We start from the raw sequence: 21,505 nt of genomic DNA, 5'->3' as shown, positions 1-21,505 counted from the left end.
CCACAGTTATTTCGTAGTTCATTTCTTTCAGACAATAAATGAAATCTAAAAATAATCCATCCTTCGCTTTCTCAATAACATTTTACAATGTGGTGTACTACTTTGGTACAGATTATATCAAAATTATAGAAAACTTCATCAGCTCTAACTCGAAAAATGGAAAAATCTCTTGTCAAAGGGGTCTTGAACTCCTTTGACAGCTTCCAAAATACTAGTTTTCAACCTTTTTCAGCTAGAAAAAAAAACACTACTTTACTTAAATTCATAACCCAATTTTTTAGTTTAATTTCATCCCACTGCTTTCTTTTTGAGGCATAAAACATGAGAAATTAATTTGAAAAGGATATAAAAAATTACAAGTAACACACTGTCCACACAATGGACTATATATTTGTCAACGAAAATCGAAGGACGATAACTGTGTTCCCGGACTATAATTTCTATTATATTTAGTGTAACTGTGTTGTTATTTTGTGAAAATATTTTCTGTAAATTATATTGATTAAATAGATACATTAAAGAAGATGTTATTAGAGATGAGTTTATCCTCCTCTGTACATGACATGGTTCTTTGGACTAGGCCTACACAGATTTATAAGTGTTTTATAAAAATAAAAAATAAGGAGATTGGGTATGGTTTCTAATAAGACAAATATTCACTAGAGTTAAAAAAAAATTATTATAGTTTGACTGGTACACATATGAAAAAGGAAAAGTCCGCAAGAAGACAAATCACCCTATTCGGCCTATTCTTCTGAACCGAGCCCGTTAAATCATTTCTCTGGAGATCTCTTTACAATCTAGTAATAATGCAATCATAATCTTTCGGTCTTAACTTTGATGACAGCATAGGCGGATCCAGGGGGGACTGCCCCCCTCCCATTTCGTCACGGGTAAAATTTGGTTGATTATATAGGGAATCACAGAAGCATGTGCGTCTGAAACACATATAGCTGATATTCTTGATGTGTCACTTCAAGCATAACAAGTAAGTAATAAGTTTAAGAAATTGAAAATGTACTTTGATGCAATAAGAGCTTTTTTTATACATGTATCATATTCAATTCAAATCAATTATGCATCATATTATAAAACTATATATCCATGTAATAAAAAACAATCGATATACATTAATATCGTACTGTGAAACAATAATTGATTCCTAGTGACGACATTCCAGCAGGTGTTTCAAACACGTAAGTATTATTGTGCTAAATATGTCTCTCATATCTATATTCTCAAAATTAACAACAAAACGCAACGAGAATGTTACAACAACCCTTATCAGCAGAATAGCTACAGTAACAATGTACAATCCTTTCAAATCGTTTTATCGTGTTCTATATACGATAGTCATTCCTTCTTTTTTTAACTTTTGGTTTTACTAATTTTATGAAATACTTGTCTCTTGACACCAAGCAACCAACACCCAATCAATCAATAAGTCAAAAATAAACTAACGACGCCATGGCTAGAAAACAAAAGACACAAAAACAACATAGAAAACTAAAGAATGAGCAACACGAACACCACCAAAAATTGGGACGGTTGGTACTCCCGGAAGTGAAAGCAGAAACTGATCTACTTGGGCATCCGTCTTGTTGCTTATGTCGAAGCCCGGTGATAACTGTAACTAGTTAGGTAGGTTGAACACCTGGAAAGGGGAGCGGGATTCATTTACAACAAAAACTTTTTAATTTTTAGTCCAAATCCTGTAAACAACAGGCTTAGCTTATTAAAGCCTGAAATCTCATTAATTATAATCTCGCATGTACAAATGTACATGTATGTCTATTTTTCAAAAATCGTAATTATAATAAATGCACGCAATAATTTCTGAATTTGTAGTTACTGTACACTAATGTTAAAAACTTTGACATCAATTTAGTATATACATTTACGAAGTGCATGCTACAAAAATCAATTAAGCTAGAAATATCATAATCGAAATAGATTTACACATGTTCCAAAAGGAATTTGTTATCAGAATTAAGAAGTTTAATATGACTAAAAAGTTGCAAATGTTTACTGTCTAGCAGTCACTATTAATATTTCACACATACTCCAGTCATGACCTTTAAAAGTTAATATTTGTTATGTCGGGCTTTTTATAATTAACTATATACGGTATGCACATTGTTGAAGGCCATGCAGTGACCTCTAGTTGTTTAAATCCTCGTCATTTCGTGAAAAAAATAGTCAAAAGTGTATACAAAGATAGTTGTCGAATATGTAAAAATACCACATCGCCTTTTTTTATATTGCAATTTTTTTTTATTCGACTGATAAATATTGTTTATCATATACTTAGACTAAATAACATATGATTTTTACTGTATGATAATAGCATTAAATTAACGTAAATTCCATATTTTTCGAATTGGTGCTTAGCGGGCTGATATGAAAAGTTTATCACATGCTTCGATTGTTATCACATGCCTTTCCGTAACGTTATCACATGGCATTCCGGTGATACTCGGCAAATTCCGGAAAATACACCTCAATGCTACGTTTTCAGTGAAAAACATTACGAAATAGTATACAAAACAATTATTTAGATACTGAAAAGTATACTGTGTAAAAAAATAACAAACAAACAAAAAAATAAAAAAAAAAATAAACAAACAAACAAATTATTAAACAAATGCATTCTTTATAAGTTTCAAACATAATTTAGAAAGTTACTTTGAAAAGGTTGACTTTTCCAAACAGTGTTCATATCAAAAATGTTTTCTCCTCTGTTGAGGCATATTGCAGAAAGATTTGATATCGAATGTACTAAATTTGGGTCCGACGTCCGTGAACTTTTCAATCTTTGAACTTCTATTTGGGAACCACGTAAAAGGATCAATATATGAATCTGTTATTTTACTCCATTGTTGAAGCATATGATAAAAAGATCATAACATGTCATTTTTCCATATCGCATGTATTATCAGCCCTCGGTCAATATCAGCCCTCGAGCCATGCGGCTCTTGGGCTGATATTGAACCTAGGGCTGATAATACATGCGATATGAAAAATGCCATGTAATAATCTGATATTATAGATAAAAGAAGATGTGGTATGAGTGCAAATGAAAAAAACTCTCCATTCAATTCACAATTGGTAAAAGTAAACCATTATAGGTCAACGTACGACCTTCAACTTTGGCTCACACCGAACAACAAGCTAAACATAAAGGGCACAAACATTACATTTTGTAAAATCATTCAAACAGGATAACCAAGCGTTACGGTCTAATTTATGTACAAAATAAAACGAGAAACGACAATTACTGAACACCAGGTTTCTGACTTGGGACAGGTACAAACACAACATGCACAAGTTCCTATTTTGTTGTGTCAGGATTGTTTATAGCTTAGTTGTTTACATCTATGTCATCTGGACTCTTAGTTTAACTTATCACGTCGCCTTGTTTTTATATTACAAACTTTTCGAACAATCGACTGATTAATTTTCGTTTTCAAATAATTAAAAACTTGTTTACTACATTTATAAAGACACAAGGGTCATGTTAATTAGGATGTTCAAGTATATGACTAAGACTAATCTTTGACGTAGGAAACAATCGTTTATATGTAGGGATATAATTTAAAGTTTGAATTCCGTTTTGATCATCTTATAATCATGTGTGTATCCTTATGAACATGTCCAATCATACAATCTGTTAAGTGTATCAATAACACTTTAAGCTTAGTTAGTGTTTGAGGTACTTCTACTAACATACAGATTCATAAAGGTTTGTTCAGACATTTTTTCTTAATTTAAATGTAAATTAACTAATGATGGAGGTATAGATTCTTATGTAATCTTTTTTTTTTTACCAAAAGTCATGCACAAAATTTACTATCCATTTATCATGAAAATAACTGTGAAATGTGTTTGTGTTTTAGAATATAGTTTAATGTAATAAATAAAGATTAATTTTATTTCAATTTAAGGTGGTATGGGTGTCTAAATTAAAAATGATAGACATTGTTCATACTTTGCCAACATGTAGTTTTTATTGATCTATGTTCAAAAATATAATAACAATGATAGGTCACCGCGCATTTTCTCAAGCTACAGGTTTTGACAAAATGACACATTTTGTTCGGATTATACAGGAAAAAACATCAGTATGTGATTAAAAGCTTATCTAAATGATAGAATTGTAAAATAAAATATGAGAGATAGCTAAATGCTTTGAGCATATCAAAATAAAAGACAGGGTCACCGTACGGTGTTTTTTTCTGGCAAGAATACAAAATTGCAAAATTCCCTGTAGATTTATTCAGAAAAATTAATGCACTATTTTAGTGTTACCTCCCCTTAAAATGCAAATTTCAAAAAATTAAAAATCAAGTAAAAATTATCTTCACTTTTGCCAATAGTAATATTTAAAAGTTATAATCAAATTTTGCTAACTTAATTGAAAATCTGGACCTTAGTTTCTCTGTTTTTACAATCCAAGATGGCACTTGTAGATTCTTAAGTTAACCGTGTAAAGGTAGCTGACAAAATTGACTATCCCTGTAATATGATAATCATTGTGAACTTATTTGTTGAACAGAATATAAATAAAAGGTTAATTCCTAACCATTATATGTAAATAACATATTTCTTAATCTTATTTCATTATCTGAGAGCAAGAAATAGCGACCCGTTCTTCATTTGGAAAGTTCTAAAGTAGCAATGTAAAACATCGAAATAAACTTATCATAGATACAAGGATTGACAACTTGTATTTGCGCCAAACGCGCATTTCGTCCACAAAAGACTCATCAGTGACACCCGAATCAAAACAAGTTACAAAGGTCAAATAAAGGGCGGAGTTGGAGAGCATTGAGGACAAAACATTCCTAAAGTTTTGCCAATTACAGCAAATGATGCTATAAAAAATAAAAAAGAAGATGTGGTATGATTGCCAATAAGACAACTATCCACAAAAGACCAAAATGACACAGACATTAACAACTATAGGTCACCGTACGGCCTTCAACAATGAGCAAAGCCCATACCGCATAGTCAGCTATACTAGGCCCCGATAAGACAATGTAAAACAATTCAAACGAGAAAACTCACGGCCTTATTTATGTAAAAAAAAATGAACGAAAAACAAATATGTAACACATAAACAAACGACAACCACTGACAACTAGCCCGTTATACCTAATCTGTTGGAGAGTATTGTTTAAATATTATGTCAACAGTTTTATTTTACAGATACTTTCTCAACAAAGTTGCACCACAATGGAATTATCATGTCTGAGTATTCTTTTGTTATTGTCATGGTGTTCGTATGTAGATGGAACATCACAAGGAGCACTAAGAGGGGCATGTAATGATATGACTCCACAACATTCGGGTAACAGCCCTCAGTCCAGTGCACCGCCATTCCAAATAACGGTAGATAAGACAATGTACGAAGGAGGTGATGTTATAACAGGTATTTAATTGACTTTTATAATTTACATAATTCATGTTAAGAAACTATCGTTTTATTAACAGCAGACACACATAACATTGTTAATAGTTAATTGAAGGTAATACCTATTCTTGTTTCGGACTATTTAAAAAGTGTCGAATAATGTGGTTTGAACTATCACAGTCTCGGGTCGACACAAAGAGCAACATACAAAAAAGGCCATTTTTTTTTTAATTTCACTGTCGGTTTAGTACAAACAATAGCATTTTATATGCTTTTGAGATATGCAATGTACAGAAAATTTACCAGAAACATAAATGATGCATTACATTGGTAAATGGTTTATGAATAGTCACAAATAAAGTTAACCAAATCTTCCTTATTACCAGTGTTTAGCTATCTTTCGTAGATTATTATTTGATGTTCTTTGAATTAGGAAGTGCACCTGCTTACGCATTTAGAACTGTGAAGAGCTAGAACATTTTGAAAATGGCCCTTTCGGAGAATATATTCTTGAGAATTTTTCTTAACACTCTCTGCTGCAGTGTAGATAAGCAAATATGGCCTACGTATATATATATGTGTGCATGTATATTCACCAATGGTAAAGCATAACTGTTAACTGACCTACCATTTGTTTCTGTGATTTTATTGTGAACCTTAAGAGTCATATGTGAAATACCGTAATTTCCACCATAAACTTATCAAAACGCCAGATTTTAAAACGCTTGATTTGTACATACCAACAACCAAATTTACAGTTACTGTATTTATAACAGTACAAAATTTTTTTTAACTTATATGCTGGATTACTTAAAAAGTTAGCGTTTTGTTGACAAAAATTGATAATTAAAAAGAATAATTTCTATATCATAAATTCAGTTTATAAACAAATTAAATATGGACAAGTTCCATAGAAATATGACATCTGGAAATAACTTATAACATGTTTCGAAATGTGATAGGTCGGCCAATATTCAGAAAGTTTTAACGCATTGTGGGTTTATTTGAAAGGTGTATATATGTTTTTTTTTTTGAAACTATCAATTTTAGGGTTGTTTTATGGACTGACATTTATTTTGTTTTTTAGTAAACTTATCCAGAACCGCGACAAACCAGTTCAAAGGATTTTTTATTCAAGCCAGAAATCAGGACGGAACTAAAATTCCAGGCTTTACACTGATACAAAACTCTAAATTCCTACAGTGTGATACTCCGGTAAGTTACTAGATATTAAAATCGAATTAACTTTATCCTGAATAGGCTATTTCATATAGCATTTTGCAAACCAAATCATTTACGGGTATGTACAAATAAAATTTTAATATAGATAGTTATTTTATATAATAAGGAGATGTGGTATGATGGCCAATGAATAAGCCGTTAATTAATTACAGATACAAGTATATAAGATTCAAGCGTCATATATATTTTCTTATACTGTCATGATTTTCTACAAATTCATAAAAAAATTGATGACAACTTGTTTTACTCGATTGTTCCGCAAGCAGTAAAAAAATATTCATATGCATAAATGATATGAAATAACCACCATTTTTTATATTTGCAGAATGATGCCGTTACACATACAGAACCTTCTCCAAAAGACAGTGTTACTTTTCAGTTTACCGCACCAACCACATCCAGAGGGAATATAACAATTGTGTAAGTATACACTTTATAAAGTTGATAGAAAGTTTTGGTTCAATGATATTAATTTGACATCCAATCAACACATAACAAAACAAAATAAGAGAATATATAGTCAACTCATCAAAGTGTTCACTTAATTAATATTTGACATTACATCACTGTACATCAAAGTTGCTGATTTTTTTACCACTTTTAAATAACATATATTAAATCTATACACGCCAACATCTTATATCTAATATGATTAATACTTGATTTGGTTGTTAGGTTGTCTAGTAGCAATCATATATTGCTGCTATAAAATTGAATTAAAATAATAAACTTGTACTCCTAGGAGCAGATGCCACTTATTTTGACATGTGCACCTCCTTGTATTAACCTATAAAATTGTTTGAGTATTTGGGTCTTATTCTGTTTAAAAATGACTTCAGCTTTTTGGGAAATTATAGATTATCTTTGATTATCTCAACGAGATTGATTTTCTCGCTTGAGCCGGTAGCGTAAGCGAGAAAAGCAATTGAGTTGTAATGAGATTACAAATGATAATCTGTTTATTGCTATTTTACCTATGACGACGTGTCCATTTCATTAGCAACGCCACGTGCCTGTTTAGTTTCTAGCGATAATTTTCCATCTAAAGTGAGTAAATTATATGAAAAATATCACAAAAAAGCACTAAATAGCGATAAACGTAAATCTTACAATGTGAAAGATCATTTGTGTCACGAACCGCTTTGATAACCTTAAATTCAAATGAATTTTGGTACTATGTACTAAAAAAATTGCAAATCTTATTTTTATCATTATCTTTTCTCTCTGAAATTTCTGTTAACAATTCAGTTTCTAAACAATTTAGTTTTTTTACATGTGTGCCTTAAACAAAAATTATTAATTTTTAAACTAAAAAAAATCAAATGTTTTGTATATTTATTTTCAGAGCGACAGCCGTGGAGTCTTTCAACACTTTCTGGGTGAGGATTCCCTCGGAAACAATTGTTGACCTTGCACCGGCACCGACTGGAGCTTCCTCTACGATCCTACCAAACTTTGTTGTAGTTACTGTGACTGTACTCTACATATATCTTTTTCAACAATAGAAATGTCATTCACTATTTTAAGGAAGTAATCGCCGAAATTTTTCCCTGTAATTCTATCATTAATAAGGATAAATTTTAGCATTGTCTTAATGTCATTACAGTTTGAAATATTTGAAAATGACAAAGAAATATAAGGTAGCAGCCACAATACAATCTCATAAGTATAGCGCTTCTAAACTTTAAACACACTTAACATTTATTTCATTATCGACCCATAAATAACATTATCATACGTCATCAATGTTAAATTTTCTACAATAAATACCAGAATAGATCTCAATGACATTCTTTTTTTATGCCTCACCTACGATAGTAGAGGAGCTTTATGTTTTCTGGTCTGTGTGTCCGAGCGTTCGTCCATCCGTCCGTTCGTTCGTCCATCCGTCCGTCGTACCGTCCGTTCGTCCGTCCGTCTGTCCCGCTTCAGGTTAAAGTTTTTGGTCAATGTAGTGTTTGATGATGTTGAAGTTCAATCAACTTCGAACTTAGTACACATGTTCCCTATGATATGATCTTTCTAATTTTAATGCCAAATTTGATTGTTACTCCAATTTCACTGAACATAGAAAATGATAGTGCGAGTGGGGCATCCATGTACTGGGGACACATTTTTCATGTTGTTTATACATATTTTTTTACTATGAACATAAACTCATCATAGATACCAGGATTGAAATTCTATATTTTACACACAACTGCTGTAGATATCAAATATTTCATATTCAAAACATGAAATGATTTAACAATTTATATAAAATCATTTGGGAGTTATAAGAGTTAGCAAAATATCAAATTATCTTTTGAAATGCAGGACGAGTTGTGTTGTATAATTATACTCTATGTTCAGTGTACAATTTAAGCCGGTGTGATGATCTCTCTCGTAAATGGATATTGGTTTTTTTTAATTGACTATAGACAATTAATTCATCTCAAGTATTAATATTTTCCCTTCAATTTATTGGTTCCGTTAACGGTTAGACATGATAAAATACTTGCAACAATGCAACACACACAGAAACTAACTATAGGATAACAACTGCCATATTTCTGACTTGGTACAGAACGTTTTAAGTCAATACCAATGGCGTCAATCAAATTATCAATTGGAGTACAAATGACAGTCTAACAGTTTACACTAATGCTACATGCAATAATGTCAAACCAAAACTCACAACATTAATAAATATTCAAAAACAAGAGATGTCAAAGTTGATTCTTAGGTGACCGATTATTACTATGATATAATTAGGTTTTGATATACCTAGGATAACACTTAGATGGGAAATGGTACTATTTTTTCTGCCATAGGCGACAATACTAATTATCTGAATTTACCACTTTTTATCATAAAAGTCAAATACAATCATGACCAACTTCCAACGGAGCTTGTTTATTTTATCCATGCTCATCGTCATTTCACACCAAATGAATGTAATTTGGAAATCTTTTCGAATAAGACTGTAGTAAATATTTCAAAAGGTTTCAAAATTTATATTGTAAATATAGACACTACCGTTATTCATAGAAAATTAAAAAAAAAACATTGCACCCTTACATACATCCAATCACAGCGCCTCTAAGTTTACCTCCTTCACAAAAGGCCAACCTTGTGCTGGGGAAATGTAAGAGTATCGTTTTTCTAGATTTACGGCTGCAGATGACGATACATTAGGAATTTTTTTTTTTTTTTTATAGGATGGTTCTCATGTTTTATTGATAGTTTTTCACATGTGAATGATTTGCAATTATATATGCTTATATTGTATTTTTTTTCTATTTGTAATTGACTAACAATCAGTCAGATTATATTATTAATCAAAAAATGTATGTTTCAAACACAAATTAAACTAACAAATACTAACAAAATTTATTATATACTACTAACGGTTAACGAGGCCGGGATAAGGTACCGGTATTTGATGTATCAACTAACAAACATTAGGAATTCTACAAGAAATATAAAAACAACAATTGTACAGATACAGAAAGAAAAAAGTCTCACTTTTATGACTTAAGGAGGCTCGCGGGTATAAGATTTTCAGAAAAAAATTAAACATTTACTTTTCATAACACATTTTATTAATTACCTTTAGTAGTTGTTACTTTATCTATCATATGGTACAAAAATCATTCCAAAAAAATAATTGGTGTTGGCCCCAGGTGACTTATAAAAGAGGGACGAAAGATACCAAAGGGACAGTCAAACTCATAAATCTAAAACAAACTGACAATGCCATGGCTAAAAATGAAAAAGACAAACAGAAAAACAATAGTACACATGACACAACATAGAAAACTAAAGAATAAACAACACGAACCCCACCAAAAACTAGGGGTGATCTCAGGTGCTCCGGAAGGGTAAGCAGATCCTGCTCCACATGTGGCACCCGTCGTGTTGCTTATGTGATTACAAATCCGGTAAATAGTCTAATTCGGTAGGTCACATTCATGAAAGGGAAGGGGATTATAGTTACGACGTAAGGAACATATCCGATATCATTTGTGAAACGGTTATTCCATAACGGTCAACCAACTCGTGATGGCGTCCGTAAAATTAACGAAGGGATGATTTCAACTTCACCATTTGAAACTCTTGGTTTAATAGCTTCCTTGTGTAATAAAATGTAGATATCATTGAAAAGGCTCTAAATTATCTCCCTTTGGTGCAAAAATGCCATTTTTTGGCATTAAAATTGAAATATCTTTTTTATCATATCGGTGACCTATATTTTTATTGTTGTTTTCGAATAAGTTGTACATAAACTAAATAATTGTAAAATGTAAGCGATTTCTGTAATTTAGTTCTTTTTGTAATTCGATATTACCGCTATTTCTCCTATTAGTTCAACAGAAAAAAAAGAACATTAACAAAAAAGGATGCTTCTTTCAATAGCAGATTGTGAGCGTAAATGAACGGTGACCCCATTTTTTTATTTCATTTTTCTGTTAAGTATAAGATAAAGTTCATTTATAGAAAAATATAGCGAAATCTTATATTAAATTTAAAAAATGATTTAAACCCGCGAGCCCCTAAAAAAATGCCTTCGATAAAAAAAAAAAAGAGAAAAAGTCACATAAACAGTCACATCGAATATCAATCTATGTTTGAATTTAGTCACAACAGAGTAATCGAACCTCTTGAGTATTATACTACGATATTTAGCCAGTCAAACTACAAAAGAAGATACATTTTTGTATGTACTATATAAATGTTATTTAAATAAAGGCAACAGTAGTATACCGCTATTCAAAACTCATAAATCCATGGACAAAAAAAAATCAGGGTAACAAACTAAAACTGAGGGAAACGTGGTAGCAACGAAATTCGCATCAAAATATTATAATATTACAATGTAACATGTTCAAGGAAATGTTGAACATATGATGTAGTCACATGATATTTCTGTATACGTATAAACATAATGGTTTACGCCATGAAAGATTTACATTGGTTGTTTAATCTTGCATGCGATAGATAATTGATTGTTGCCAGTGACAATTAATTCATAAATATTTAGACGAAGAAAATATAAACAAAACATGCAATAGGTAGGCTCTGCTTGCATTACTAACAAAATATAACACCAGGGTATTCGATATCACAAACTAGTCAAAACATTTACTAAATTTTATCATCGGTACAAAGACATCATTCGTAGTTGTCATTCAACATGCAGACATCTAATGCGTTCAGGTATTTCATATCAAATTTTTGACACAATAAGCACAAAAATGTCGGCATTCACCTCAAAAGTTAACTAAAACTTTGATGGCGACTAACAGGTAAGATGGACGGTAAATGTTAAATACCACTGTAAATAAGAGTAATCTAGATAGCGGCAGGAAAATGTGCTGCCGGATTCTGAGAGGTTCAAGATTTAACCTCATTGGTTGATATCTTTGGCGGAAGTACATGTGATACATCCTCATTCTTTCAATATCCAAGCTGTGGGAAGGTCGTGCTCCACGTGTTGTCGGCAAAGTAACTATATTCTTTAACTTTTACTTACATTTGCCTTGGTGGCAATATAGCCTTGGTGGCTTTAAGACCTTGGTGGTCATTTATATATGCCTTGGTGGCAAAAAACCTAGGTGGTCATTTATATATGCCTTGGTGGCAATAGACCTAGGTGGTCATTTTTATATGCCTTGGTGGCAATAGACCTAGGTGGTCATTTTTATGATTTTTTACATTTGCCTTGATGGCAACAATGAATTAAAAATACTAGCCTTGGGGGCGTCAAGACCTTGGTGGTCATTTATATTCGCCTTGGCGGCTTCTTGATAGAACTAGATGGTAATGTTTGACCTTGGTGGCAAAATGTTTTGGGATTTATACCTTATGTAGTTATTATCAACCCAGGTGGTCAGATACTTTTTATGACGTGCGCCGGTTAAACGCAGGGCAAAGTGCTATCGCTAGATAAAATATATGTGGAAGTGGGGGCTTTGGCTATTTTGGAAAATTGTAGTTGAAAGATATAATAATTGTTTATAGGGTAAATAGTTTCTTTTGTTGCTTTTGACTGTTGTGGACTTTTCATTTATTTTTACATCGTACATACTGATAGAAATGCTATTTAAAGACTTTGTTAAAAAGAATAAAATTATTGAGAAAGTGGAATAATTTAGTGTGACAGTCACTTGATATTCATGTTTTTATCGGAGTGATGTGTATTGAATTATAAGGTGTCTTCGTCGAGGTCCGCGTTCAGCGGTCTGTTTGATTGTACATAGAATTGAATAGAATATTTTTGTTTTCAGATGGTGTTACCTACAGCTTTGAAAGGGTGACGAATGAAGGAGAAGTAATATGACATTGTACGATGATTCATGTCAATGAGTTCGAACAACCTTTTTAAAAGGAAAGGGTTTTTTTCTAATCAGAATATGGTGAGAACAAATTGCAATTGAAGTAATGTTTTGATTTCTGACAATAGGAAAATAATGAATGGGGAAAATATTGATACTACACTAAATTATGTATGTCTGTGTTGAGGAAGGCAGAAAATGCCAATATGGCACGGTACTAAAAAAAAAAAATCTGTGATGGAAGCAGCTTTAATGTTCAAATGAACCTATTTAAAAGTAATGCTAATAATGTTTCCGTAATTTCATGATGTTTTCTATTGGAAGTGTATTTAATTTCATTGATGTGTTGAAATATGTCACAAAAATCTTTTTATCATGGGAGATTAAATAATGGTTGCAATATTTTTGTTTTGTTTTGTTTTATCTAAATTAATAAATAAATATAATGTTGAATGATTTTGTATACTAGTACAAATGTATACTTAAATTTTATGTATGGTTAAATTTTTTAATTTAAATTTCTTTGTCTACAGTTCAAGGGACACTGATTCCCTAGGGGTTTTCCACGTGGATTGTAGGCAAAGGGATTTTCCTCTTCAAAGTGTGACTAATGCTGTCTTTAGTACAAATGAACAATTTGTTATTGGTTAATATATTTTCAGCAGACATGTGAAGAATCGAGTGGAAATACAATTGTCAATGTTCCTGATTAAGAAGTAAAGAGTGTGTTTGATTCAACAACAGTAACGAAAGAGACAAGCCAGCATAGTTTACACTTGGAGGTTAAGTCCCTTTGCTTACAAGCTTTCCGAATGCTGAAGAAGTTATTAGAATAACGACAATGTTCATTTTGATATGAGTTATTGCCTTAACTCAACTTTTAAAAGTCCGTATGGGGTCAAATTCATGAGAATTTATTGAATTATGAACGATTTATAAAGAACTGTTTACATGTATCTTTAAATGTTAAGAAGTGTTTTAAAGTAATTTTAAAAGGAATAATATTTAATAAAAGTGTTGAATTTGTTTTGAGTATTGGGAATACTATTCCTTAAGGGAAAGCCTTGCTAGTGGTGTATTTTGAGATTGGCCTGCAAATATGCTGTATGGACTATAGAGTTTTCTATGCCCATAACTTAACATAAACTGGATGCAAGATTATATCAATCACTGAGGATATGTGTATAACCTCATTAGTTGATATCTTTGGTGGAAGTACATGTGATACATCCTCATTCTTTCAATATCCAAGTGGTGGTTGGTTTAAGGGCTATGTTTGGTCAGGCAATACATATTGCCTGTTTGGGTTGATGAGGTTCTTGATAAGTTCCCCCCTCTCCCACGCATAAGTACCAAAATGTGGATATGTTTTTATATTTATATTTCAATATTGGTATTACATGTATGCATTTTGGGTTGATGAGCACGAGACAATATTAGAAAAACATAAGCATTACCATGGGATCATGTTGAAAAAAACAAACCTTCACTTTATCGATTTTCAAGGGAAAGGTCAATTAAGGCAAGTGTATTGGCATGTTTGTGTTTGCTTTTTCATTACAATGGTAAAAATAAGATTATATATCTCGGATGACAATAATGTTGAATATAATGCTTCATTTTATGAGCTCCAGAGAAGTTTAATAACTGAAAAACAACTGTGCACTATATCCAGTGAGCTCTTCTGCATTGCATTGTGCATGGTAGTCCACATTTTGGTTTCTGAAACGTTAAGATATTATCTTGTATTCGGTTCTTTCCTCTAGAGTTTTCTATGCCCACAACTTAACATGAACTGGATGCAAGATTATATCAATCACTGAGGATATGTGTAAAACATATTTCTATAATCAAGCAAAAACGAACATTAACAAAAAAGGATGCTTCTTTCGAAGGCAGATTGTGAGCGTAAATGAACGGTGATCCCATTTTTTTATTTCATTTTTCTGTTAAGTATAAGATAAAGTTCATTAATAGGAAAATATAGCGATATCTTATATCAAATTAAAAAAATGATTTAGACCCGCGAGCCCCCCTTAAAAAAATGTCTTCGATAAAACAAAAGAAAAGAAAAAGTCACACAAACAGTAACATCGAAATCTGTAAATCTTTCATGGCGTAAACCATTATGTTTATACGTATATACAAATATCAGGTGTATACATAATATGTTCAACATTTCCTTGAATATGTTACATTGTAATATTATAATATTTTGATGAGAATTTCGTTGCTACCACATTTCCCTCAGTTTTAGTTTGTTACCCCGATTTTGTTTTTTGTCCATGGATTTATGAGTTTTGAACAGCGGTATACTACTGTTGCCTTTATTTAAATAGCATTTATATAGTACATACAAAAATGTAATTTCTTTTGTAGTTTGACTGGCTAAATATCGTAGTATAATACTCCAGAGGTAAATAAATATTTAGACGAAGAAAATATAAACAAAACATGCAATAGGTAGGCTCTGCTTGCATTACTAACAAAATATAACACCAGGGTATTCGATATCATAAACTAGTCAAAACATTTACTAAATTTCATCATCGGTACAAGGACATCATTCGTAGTTGTCATTCAACATGCAGATATCTAATGCGTTCAGGTATTTCATATCCAATTTTTGACACAATAAGCACAAAAATGTCGGCATTCACCTCAAAAGTTAACCAAAACTTTGATGGCGACCAACCGGTAAGATAGACGGTAAATGTTGAATACCACTGTAAATAAGAGTAATCTAGATAGCGGCAGGAAAATGTGCTGCCGGATTCTGAGAGGTTCAAGATTAAATATATTTCTATAATCAAGCAAAAACATTTGAGTTTCTTGAAAATTTGAAGTAAAATTCTGGCAATAGGATATATTTGAGGAATTGTTTTTAAACTTCCGGAATTAAAATTATCCATCATATTTGCAGTGTTTGTGGTCTTCTAATTTGTTAGGAATTAAAAGCAAAACGATATACTAATGTTAAACGCTTTAAGCAAATATATGAAGCAGGTGAAGTGTTATATTCAAATTAGTAAAAAATAAAACTTTAAACTCATGGTCTTTTTGTGACTTTATAGATAATTGATCCTACATATTATCAACTCATTCCTAATAATGTTGTTATTCAACAGTATCATCAGTTGTATGATTTCTATACACGACAAAAAACATACGAGAATGTTATTTCCCCCCGAAATTGCACAAATTGTTTGATTTTGTTTATGATCTCACTTGACTGATTACCAAAATGTCCAACAATAGCGTAGGTAACATTTCGAAATATTATATCGGAGTGTAAAGTCGGTCTATTGTGAAGGATGACACTAAAATAAACGACGAATTATTAAATTACAATGTTGCATGTTTATACAATGTTTTATATATGCGGAAGAATTCCATATTACGTAATAAAAAAAGTATCTAGTCATTGTACATGCATCAACTCATATATTCTCTATTCTTTCTATGTTATTCTAGTGAAAACCAAGAGAACGGTAAGATCTTTAATTAAATGTTAGTGATTTTGACGGAGAACATTTTTGATAGAAATTCACATGACTTATTTTTTTGTTCGATGAAAATTTCATAACCAACTGAATTTAAAAACAATTGTAAGTATTACAAAATTAGACTCGAGTGGGTGTACCTTCAGCAGGCCGTTCAAGCACAATTCTATAGAATTCGATCTTGCATAGATTTTCTACCTTCTTCTTCGCGATGCACAGCGGCTTGAAGGCAGGATACATCGCCAATGATGGCCAGCATGTCTTTTCCGAACTGTTAGATTGTAAGCTTGAATTTCAAAGATATTGTTTTCCGTGTTGGTCTTAGGACAAAGCTGAGTATATTAGTATGACACTAACAAATAATATATATTGGTGGGGTACGCCACCGAATGCTTAATGAGTCTTCATTCTAGAGTTTTGTCTTATCATGGTTCAGTAGAAAAACAATGTTTATGCACCAATTGCGCATTTCGACAATCAACGTATTTGTACCTTTCCATTTTAAGGGGATGTGTATACTTTTTGTAACAATCATTACAACAACAATTACTACTTAGCTTTAATTCAAGTAAATACTATCTCTGTATGCATGAATTAATATGCGATCCTATGTCTGAAATGTAATCCGTCAATATCTAAAGAATGTCTATTTAAATGTAGGTTTTTTACACATATCTGCACAACAGGTACGTACTCTTTTGTGTACATGTATTTACTACATCTAACTATCACATATACCAATATTGAAATTTTGTATAAATAAATGAACAAGGAGTAGAGATTTAAAGACAAAACTATCGTCTGGTAATTTTTGTGATCTAAACAGCCTGTTATAATAGAAATCAGAGATTTTACCATATCCTAGGAAATATTCTTATTTTTTCAAAAAAATACCTAAAACTGCTTGTGATTTTTTTTTAGAAAACTTTGGTATCGTCTTAGAATTAGGTTAAGACGTCATTGATTCTGTCTCATGTCTCAATTAATAATTCCTTCCTTTTTCCTTCTATGCTACTCATTCTTAACTGCAATAAAATAGTTATCAAAGGTACCAGGATTATAATTTAATACGCCAGACGCGCGTTTCATTTACTTAAGACTCATCAGTGACGCTCATATCAAAACAGTTAAAAAGCATTCATTTTCTTTTACAGAACATTTTTAACAGTGTTAGCAGAATGAAAGTATTAATCCAACACCTACTTCTATTGTTGTCATGTTGCTACTTTGTACATGGAACATCACAGGGTGCTTTGAAAGACGCCTGTGATTCTATGGTTCCAGTACACCAGGCTATCCCTCAGACTGGAACACTCCCATTCCAAATAACTTTAGACAAGACTAGCTACAATGGAAGTGATGTAGTTGCAGGTATTTGGTCTACAAAAAAATATTAATTTAGCCAGGTAAAACTTTCTTTTTAAAACATCAATCTAACATATCTCTGACTATTTGTGTCGAATAATTGGCGTCGAACTCTTGGAAAGTAGGAGTATAAAATTACACCAAATACCGTAATATACCAAATATTTTAGAAAAGTCAAAAGACACTAATATGGTATATCACAGTTTTTTCGGTTTAGTATTCGCCTAATACATTAAGACGACTTTGAAAATATGAAATGATGGGTAAACATAGCATGAATAGTCCACCATCAACATCAATGTATAATGTTTCAGACAAAGTATATATAATGCACTACGATAATTCTTTTGTTATAAAATAGCGGTAGATCAAAATTTCCAAATTTTATTGAACTCGCATGGTAAATCATAGAGAGTCATTTATTGTTAAGTTTCATCAATAAAGTGTATCTTCTTTCTTAGTAACTCTAGTGAAAAACGCAACAAACCAGTTCAAAGGATATTTAATTCAAGCCAGAAATCAGGATGGAACAAAAATTCCAGGTTTCGAACTGATACAGAATTCTAAATTCCTACAGTGTGATAATCCAGTAAGTGAAGTGTTTCCTCATTGTTATTGCATGTGTTTGTACTGTAGTTCTATCACGTAGTGTTGTCGTGTTAGTGATATTGTTTAACATTATCATATATGCAAGAGGTGTGGTTAGCCATAAAAAGTAAAATCTGGTCTAGAATCTTGTAATTGACGTCAGAATGTAAATGTCACACAGGTAGAGACATAAAATAATTTTGTTGTTTAAAGCATTTTCAAAATTATAATAGAAAAATAACAAAATTGCATTATCATAAAACAATAACACAATGGCGGGATGTTTAAAAGTACAGAGCCACGTCATATGTACCAAGGACACACAAGAAGTCACACGTACAAATCACTAGCAAAAATGAAAAATAATACAAACAACACATTGACGGGATCCGTAAGTATCGAGCCACGTCAAAATCACCACAATCAGACCAAACAATAAAAGAAATATTAATAACAGAACAAAGACTAATAAAAGACCATTATAAAACTTTATTAAGATAATAAACATAAGTACGCAGAATCTATACATGTACTAAGACCATCATGTATTATTTGTGAAGTTGATACAGAATATTTATCAACAAGGTAGTGGTACCTTCTGAAGAACTTTTTTTAGAAAAAGGACGAGACGTTCTTTCACATATCCCTGGTTCATCAACTCAGTCACTGGTGAAGTTTTACAAAGTCTGAGTAGAAGCTGCAAGCACTTGAATATCGAATAAGTTGGTGTATAGTGTATTCTACCATTTTTGTGTTGAAAGGCCTTGTGGATTATTTCTTTTTGGCGATTTTTCAATTTCACAAAACCAGGGTAAAACCACCAAACGTTTTTAAAATATCCTGTACCAACTCAGGAATATGGCAGTTGTTATGAAATAGTCCGTTGCTATGTATGTTGTCGTTTGTTTTTGTTGCAGTTCAGTGTTTCTGTTGTATCGTTATTTTCCTCTTATAGTGATGTTTTTCTCTAGGTTTAAGTTTGATACTCGGATTTGTTTTTTCTCTATCGATTGAGGACTTTTAAACAGCAGTATTCTACTTACTATATATTCAATGCCATACGATGGTCTATAACGTCGTCGTAATTAAGACTAAAGTGTATAGTGGTCTCGTTGGCAATCATACCAAATCTATTATTTTCAAAATTGATATATATTCTTTTATTACATGGGCCAATTCCTTTCACTTAAATGAAATTATGCAGTCATGTTTATTTTAACATGTAAATTTCTTTAGTCAATTTTCCAGGTCAATGTCTAAATGTTTATGATGATATAGTGGAATTCCAACTGCTATTCTTGCACTGATATTTCAATATTTTACAGTTGAATATAGATCGATTTAATGCTTTTGATTAAATTTTAGATAAGTTAGGATTTGATTTGATATTTTCACTCACATGTTAAGGCAAGTTTTTATCAATGTTGAAGCTGCAATTTAAATAAGGATTGAAATTGTTGAGTGTCTTAAAGTATACCAAAGAAAAATATATAATAATATTTTCTTTTAAGCTCAGAAAACGGCAGGAATTATGAGAGCATTTTTTATCAATGTTGAAGCTGCAATTTAAATAAGGATTGAAATTGTTGAGTGTCTCAAAGTATACCCAAGAAAAATATATAATAATATTTTCTTTTAAGCTCAGAAAACGGCAGGAATTATAAGGGCATAATCTACCAGGCAATTCTGCATTCTTTCCCTAAAGTGATGTATTGTGTCTAGTCCAACTTTTTTGTTCCGAGTGATGTCCAACGGATATTAAACAACCTAATTTATATATTTTCAGAATGATGCCGTTACACACACAGAAGCTTCGGGAAAAGACAGCGTTACGTTTATCTTCACTGCACCGGCCACATCTAGAGGGAATATAACAATCTTGTAAGCGTAAACATGAATATAAATAATAAGTTGTAGGATTAATACAATGCGAAACACTCCGATCAACATATTATAACTACAGTAAACACTTCTTAGGGGTCAACACAGTACGATTGACAACAAAACACATGTCTTATAATCATAGTCAGATGTTTGATGTGATGTTTATCGTATGCAATATTTTCAACTTTATAGAATTCTTGTAGTTGTGGCTTTTTCTGATGACCGTTTGTATCATAATGAAGAACTTTAAATTTCAAGTTTCTTATCATTTTATCATTTCACCATATGCATTGAAATCAAAACAAACATTTCGGTAATTCATCATAGAAAATGTACAGAGGAAATATTAAGAGATGTGATTATTGATATTTATTTGTTTCTCTGATTTCAGCGCAACAGCTGTGGAGTCTAAAGACATTTTCTGGGTGAAGATTCCTTCGGAAACAATCGTTGACATGGCGAGTACCGGTGCTTCACCTACAATATTGCCAAATGTAGTTGCAGTTACTTTTGCTGTCGTCTATCTTTTTAAATATTAATAAATTTCACGCAATGTGTTGAATGCTGTTAGCGCAGCAGTGACTTAAAAAATCATAGATTAGGGCAGTAATAATAGTTTATTGAGAAAAAGGCACTAAACGTTCCTATATTATACTACCTTTAGACATATTATCATTTAATTAGGATGCTTAAATATAATAATGTCGATTGACATACTAATTTGAGCTTTTGTTATGAAAATGAACTTTTGAAATAAACTCAGCTTATATACTAGTATTAAAATTTTGTTTATAGTCCAGACTCGCGATTCGTCCACAAAAGACTCATCGGTGACGCTGGAATAATCAAAGATCTATAGTTCAAATTAAATACGAAGTTGAAGAGCATTGAGGTAAAAAAAAAACTACAAATTTTGCCAAATACCAGCTAAGGTAATCTTTTCCTGATGTAGAAAAGTCTTAGTAATAGTAAGTTAATGTTAATTTATAATGATGACCATATTTATGATAATTCATGTCAACAGAGCAGTGTGGTTTCTTGCTGGTGATACCCTCGAGGAATAAATCACTAGTAACCCGAATTTAACTTGATCGGACAAAAACGTGTTAACGCTATTTAAATGAGATTGATCGTTATTTGATAAAGATTGACAAAAATTAAAAATTATATTTAATTCATTTCAATTCATATC

The 21,505-nt window shown here is 31.6% G+C and overlaps 2 protein-coding genes across 2 annotated transcripts; both read left to right on the top strand.

Moving 5' to 3' along the window:
• Window positions 1-3,603: 3,603 nt before the first annotated feature.
• LOC143057698 (putative ferric-chelate reductase 1) lies at window positions 3,604-8,443 on the top strand. The gene is made up of 5 exons (XM_076231065.1): window positions 3,604-3,742; window positions 5,209-5,431; window positions 6,501-6,628; window positions 6,981-7,075; window positions 8,001-8,443. Exons 2-5 carry the CDS (start codon window positions 5,236-5,238, stop codon window positions 8,158-8,160), a joined length of 579 nt encoding a protein of 192 aa, XP_076087180.1. The 5' UTR covers window positions 3,604-3,742; window positions 5,209-5,235; the 3' UTR covers window positions 8,161-8,443.
• Window positions 8,444-16,387: 7,944 nt separating this feature from the next.
• Window positions 16,388-21,087, top strand: LOC143057697 (putative defense protein 3). Its single transcript, XM_076231063.1, has 6 exons — window positions 16,388-16,463; window positions 17,136-17,161; window positions 17,630-17,846; window positions 18,303-18,430; window positions 20,216-20,310; window positions 20,705-21,087. Exons 1-6 carry the CDS (start codon window positions 16,403-16,405, stop codon window positions 20,850-20,852), a joined length of 675 nt encoding a protein of 224 aa, XP_076087178.1. The 5' UTR covers window positions 16,388-16,402; the 3' UTR covers window positions 20,853-21,087.
• The last annotated feature ends 418 nt before the right edge of the window (window positions 21,088-21,505 follow it).

This window comes from Mytilus galloprovincialis, chromosome 13 (genome assembly GCF_965363235.1).
Source record: "Mytilus galloprovincialis chromosome 13, xbMytGall1.hap1.1, whole genome shotgun sequence".
Taxonomy (NCBI): Eukaryota; Metazoa; Mollusca; class Bivalvia; order Mytilida; family Mytilidae; genus Mytilus; species Mytilus galloprovincialis.
Note: the sequence above shows the minus strand (reverse complement) of the source record. Positions and strands in the feature narration are given on the sequence as shown.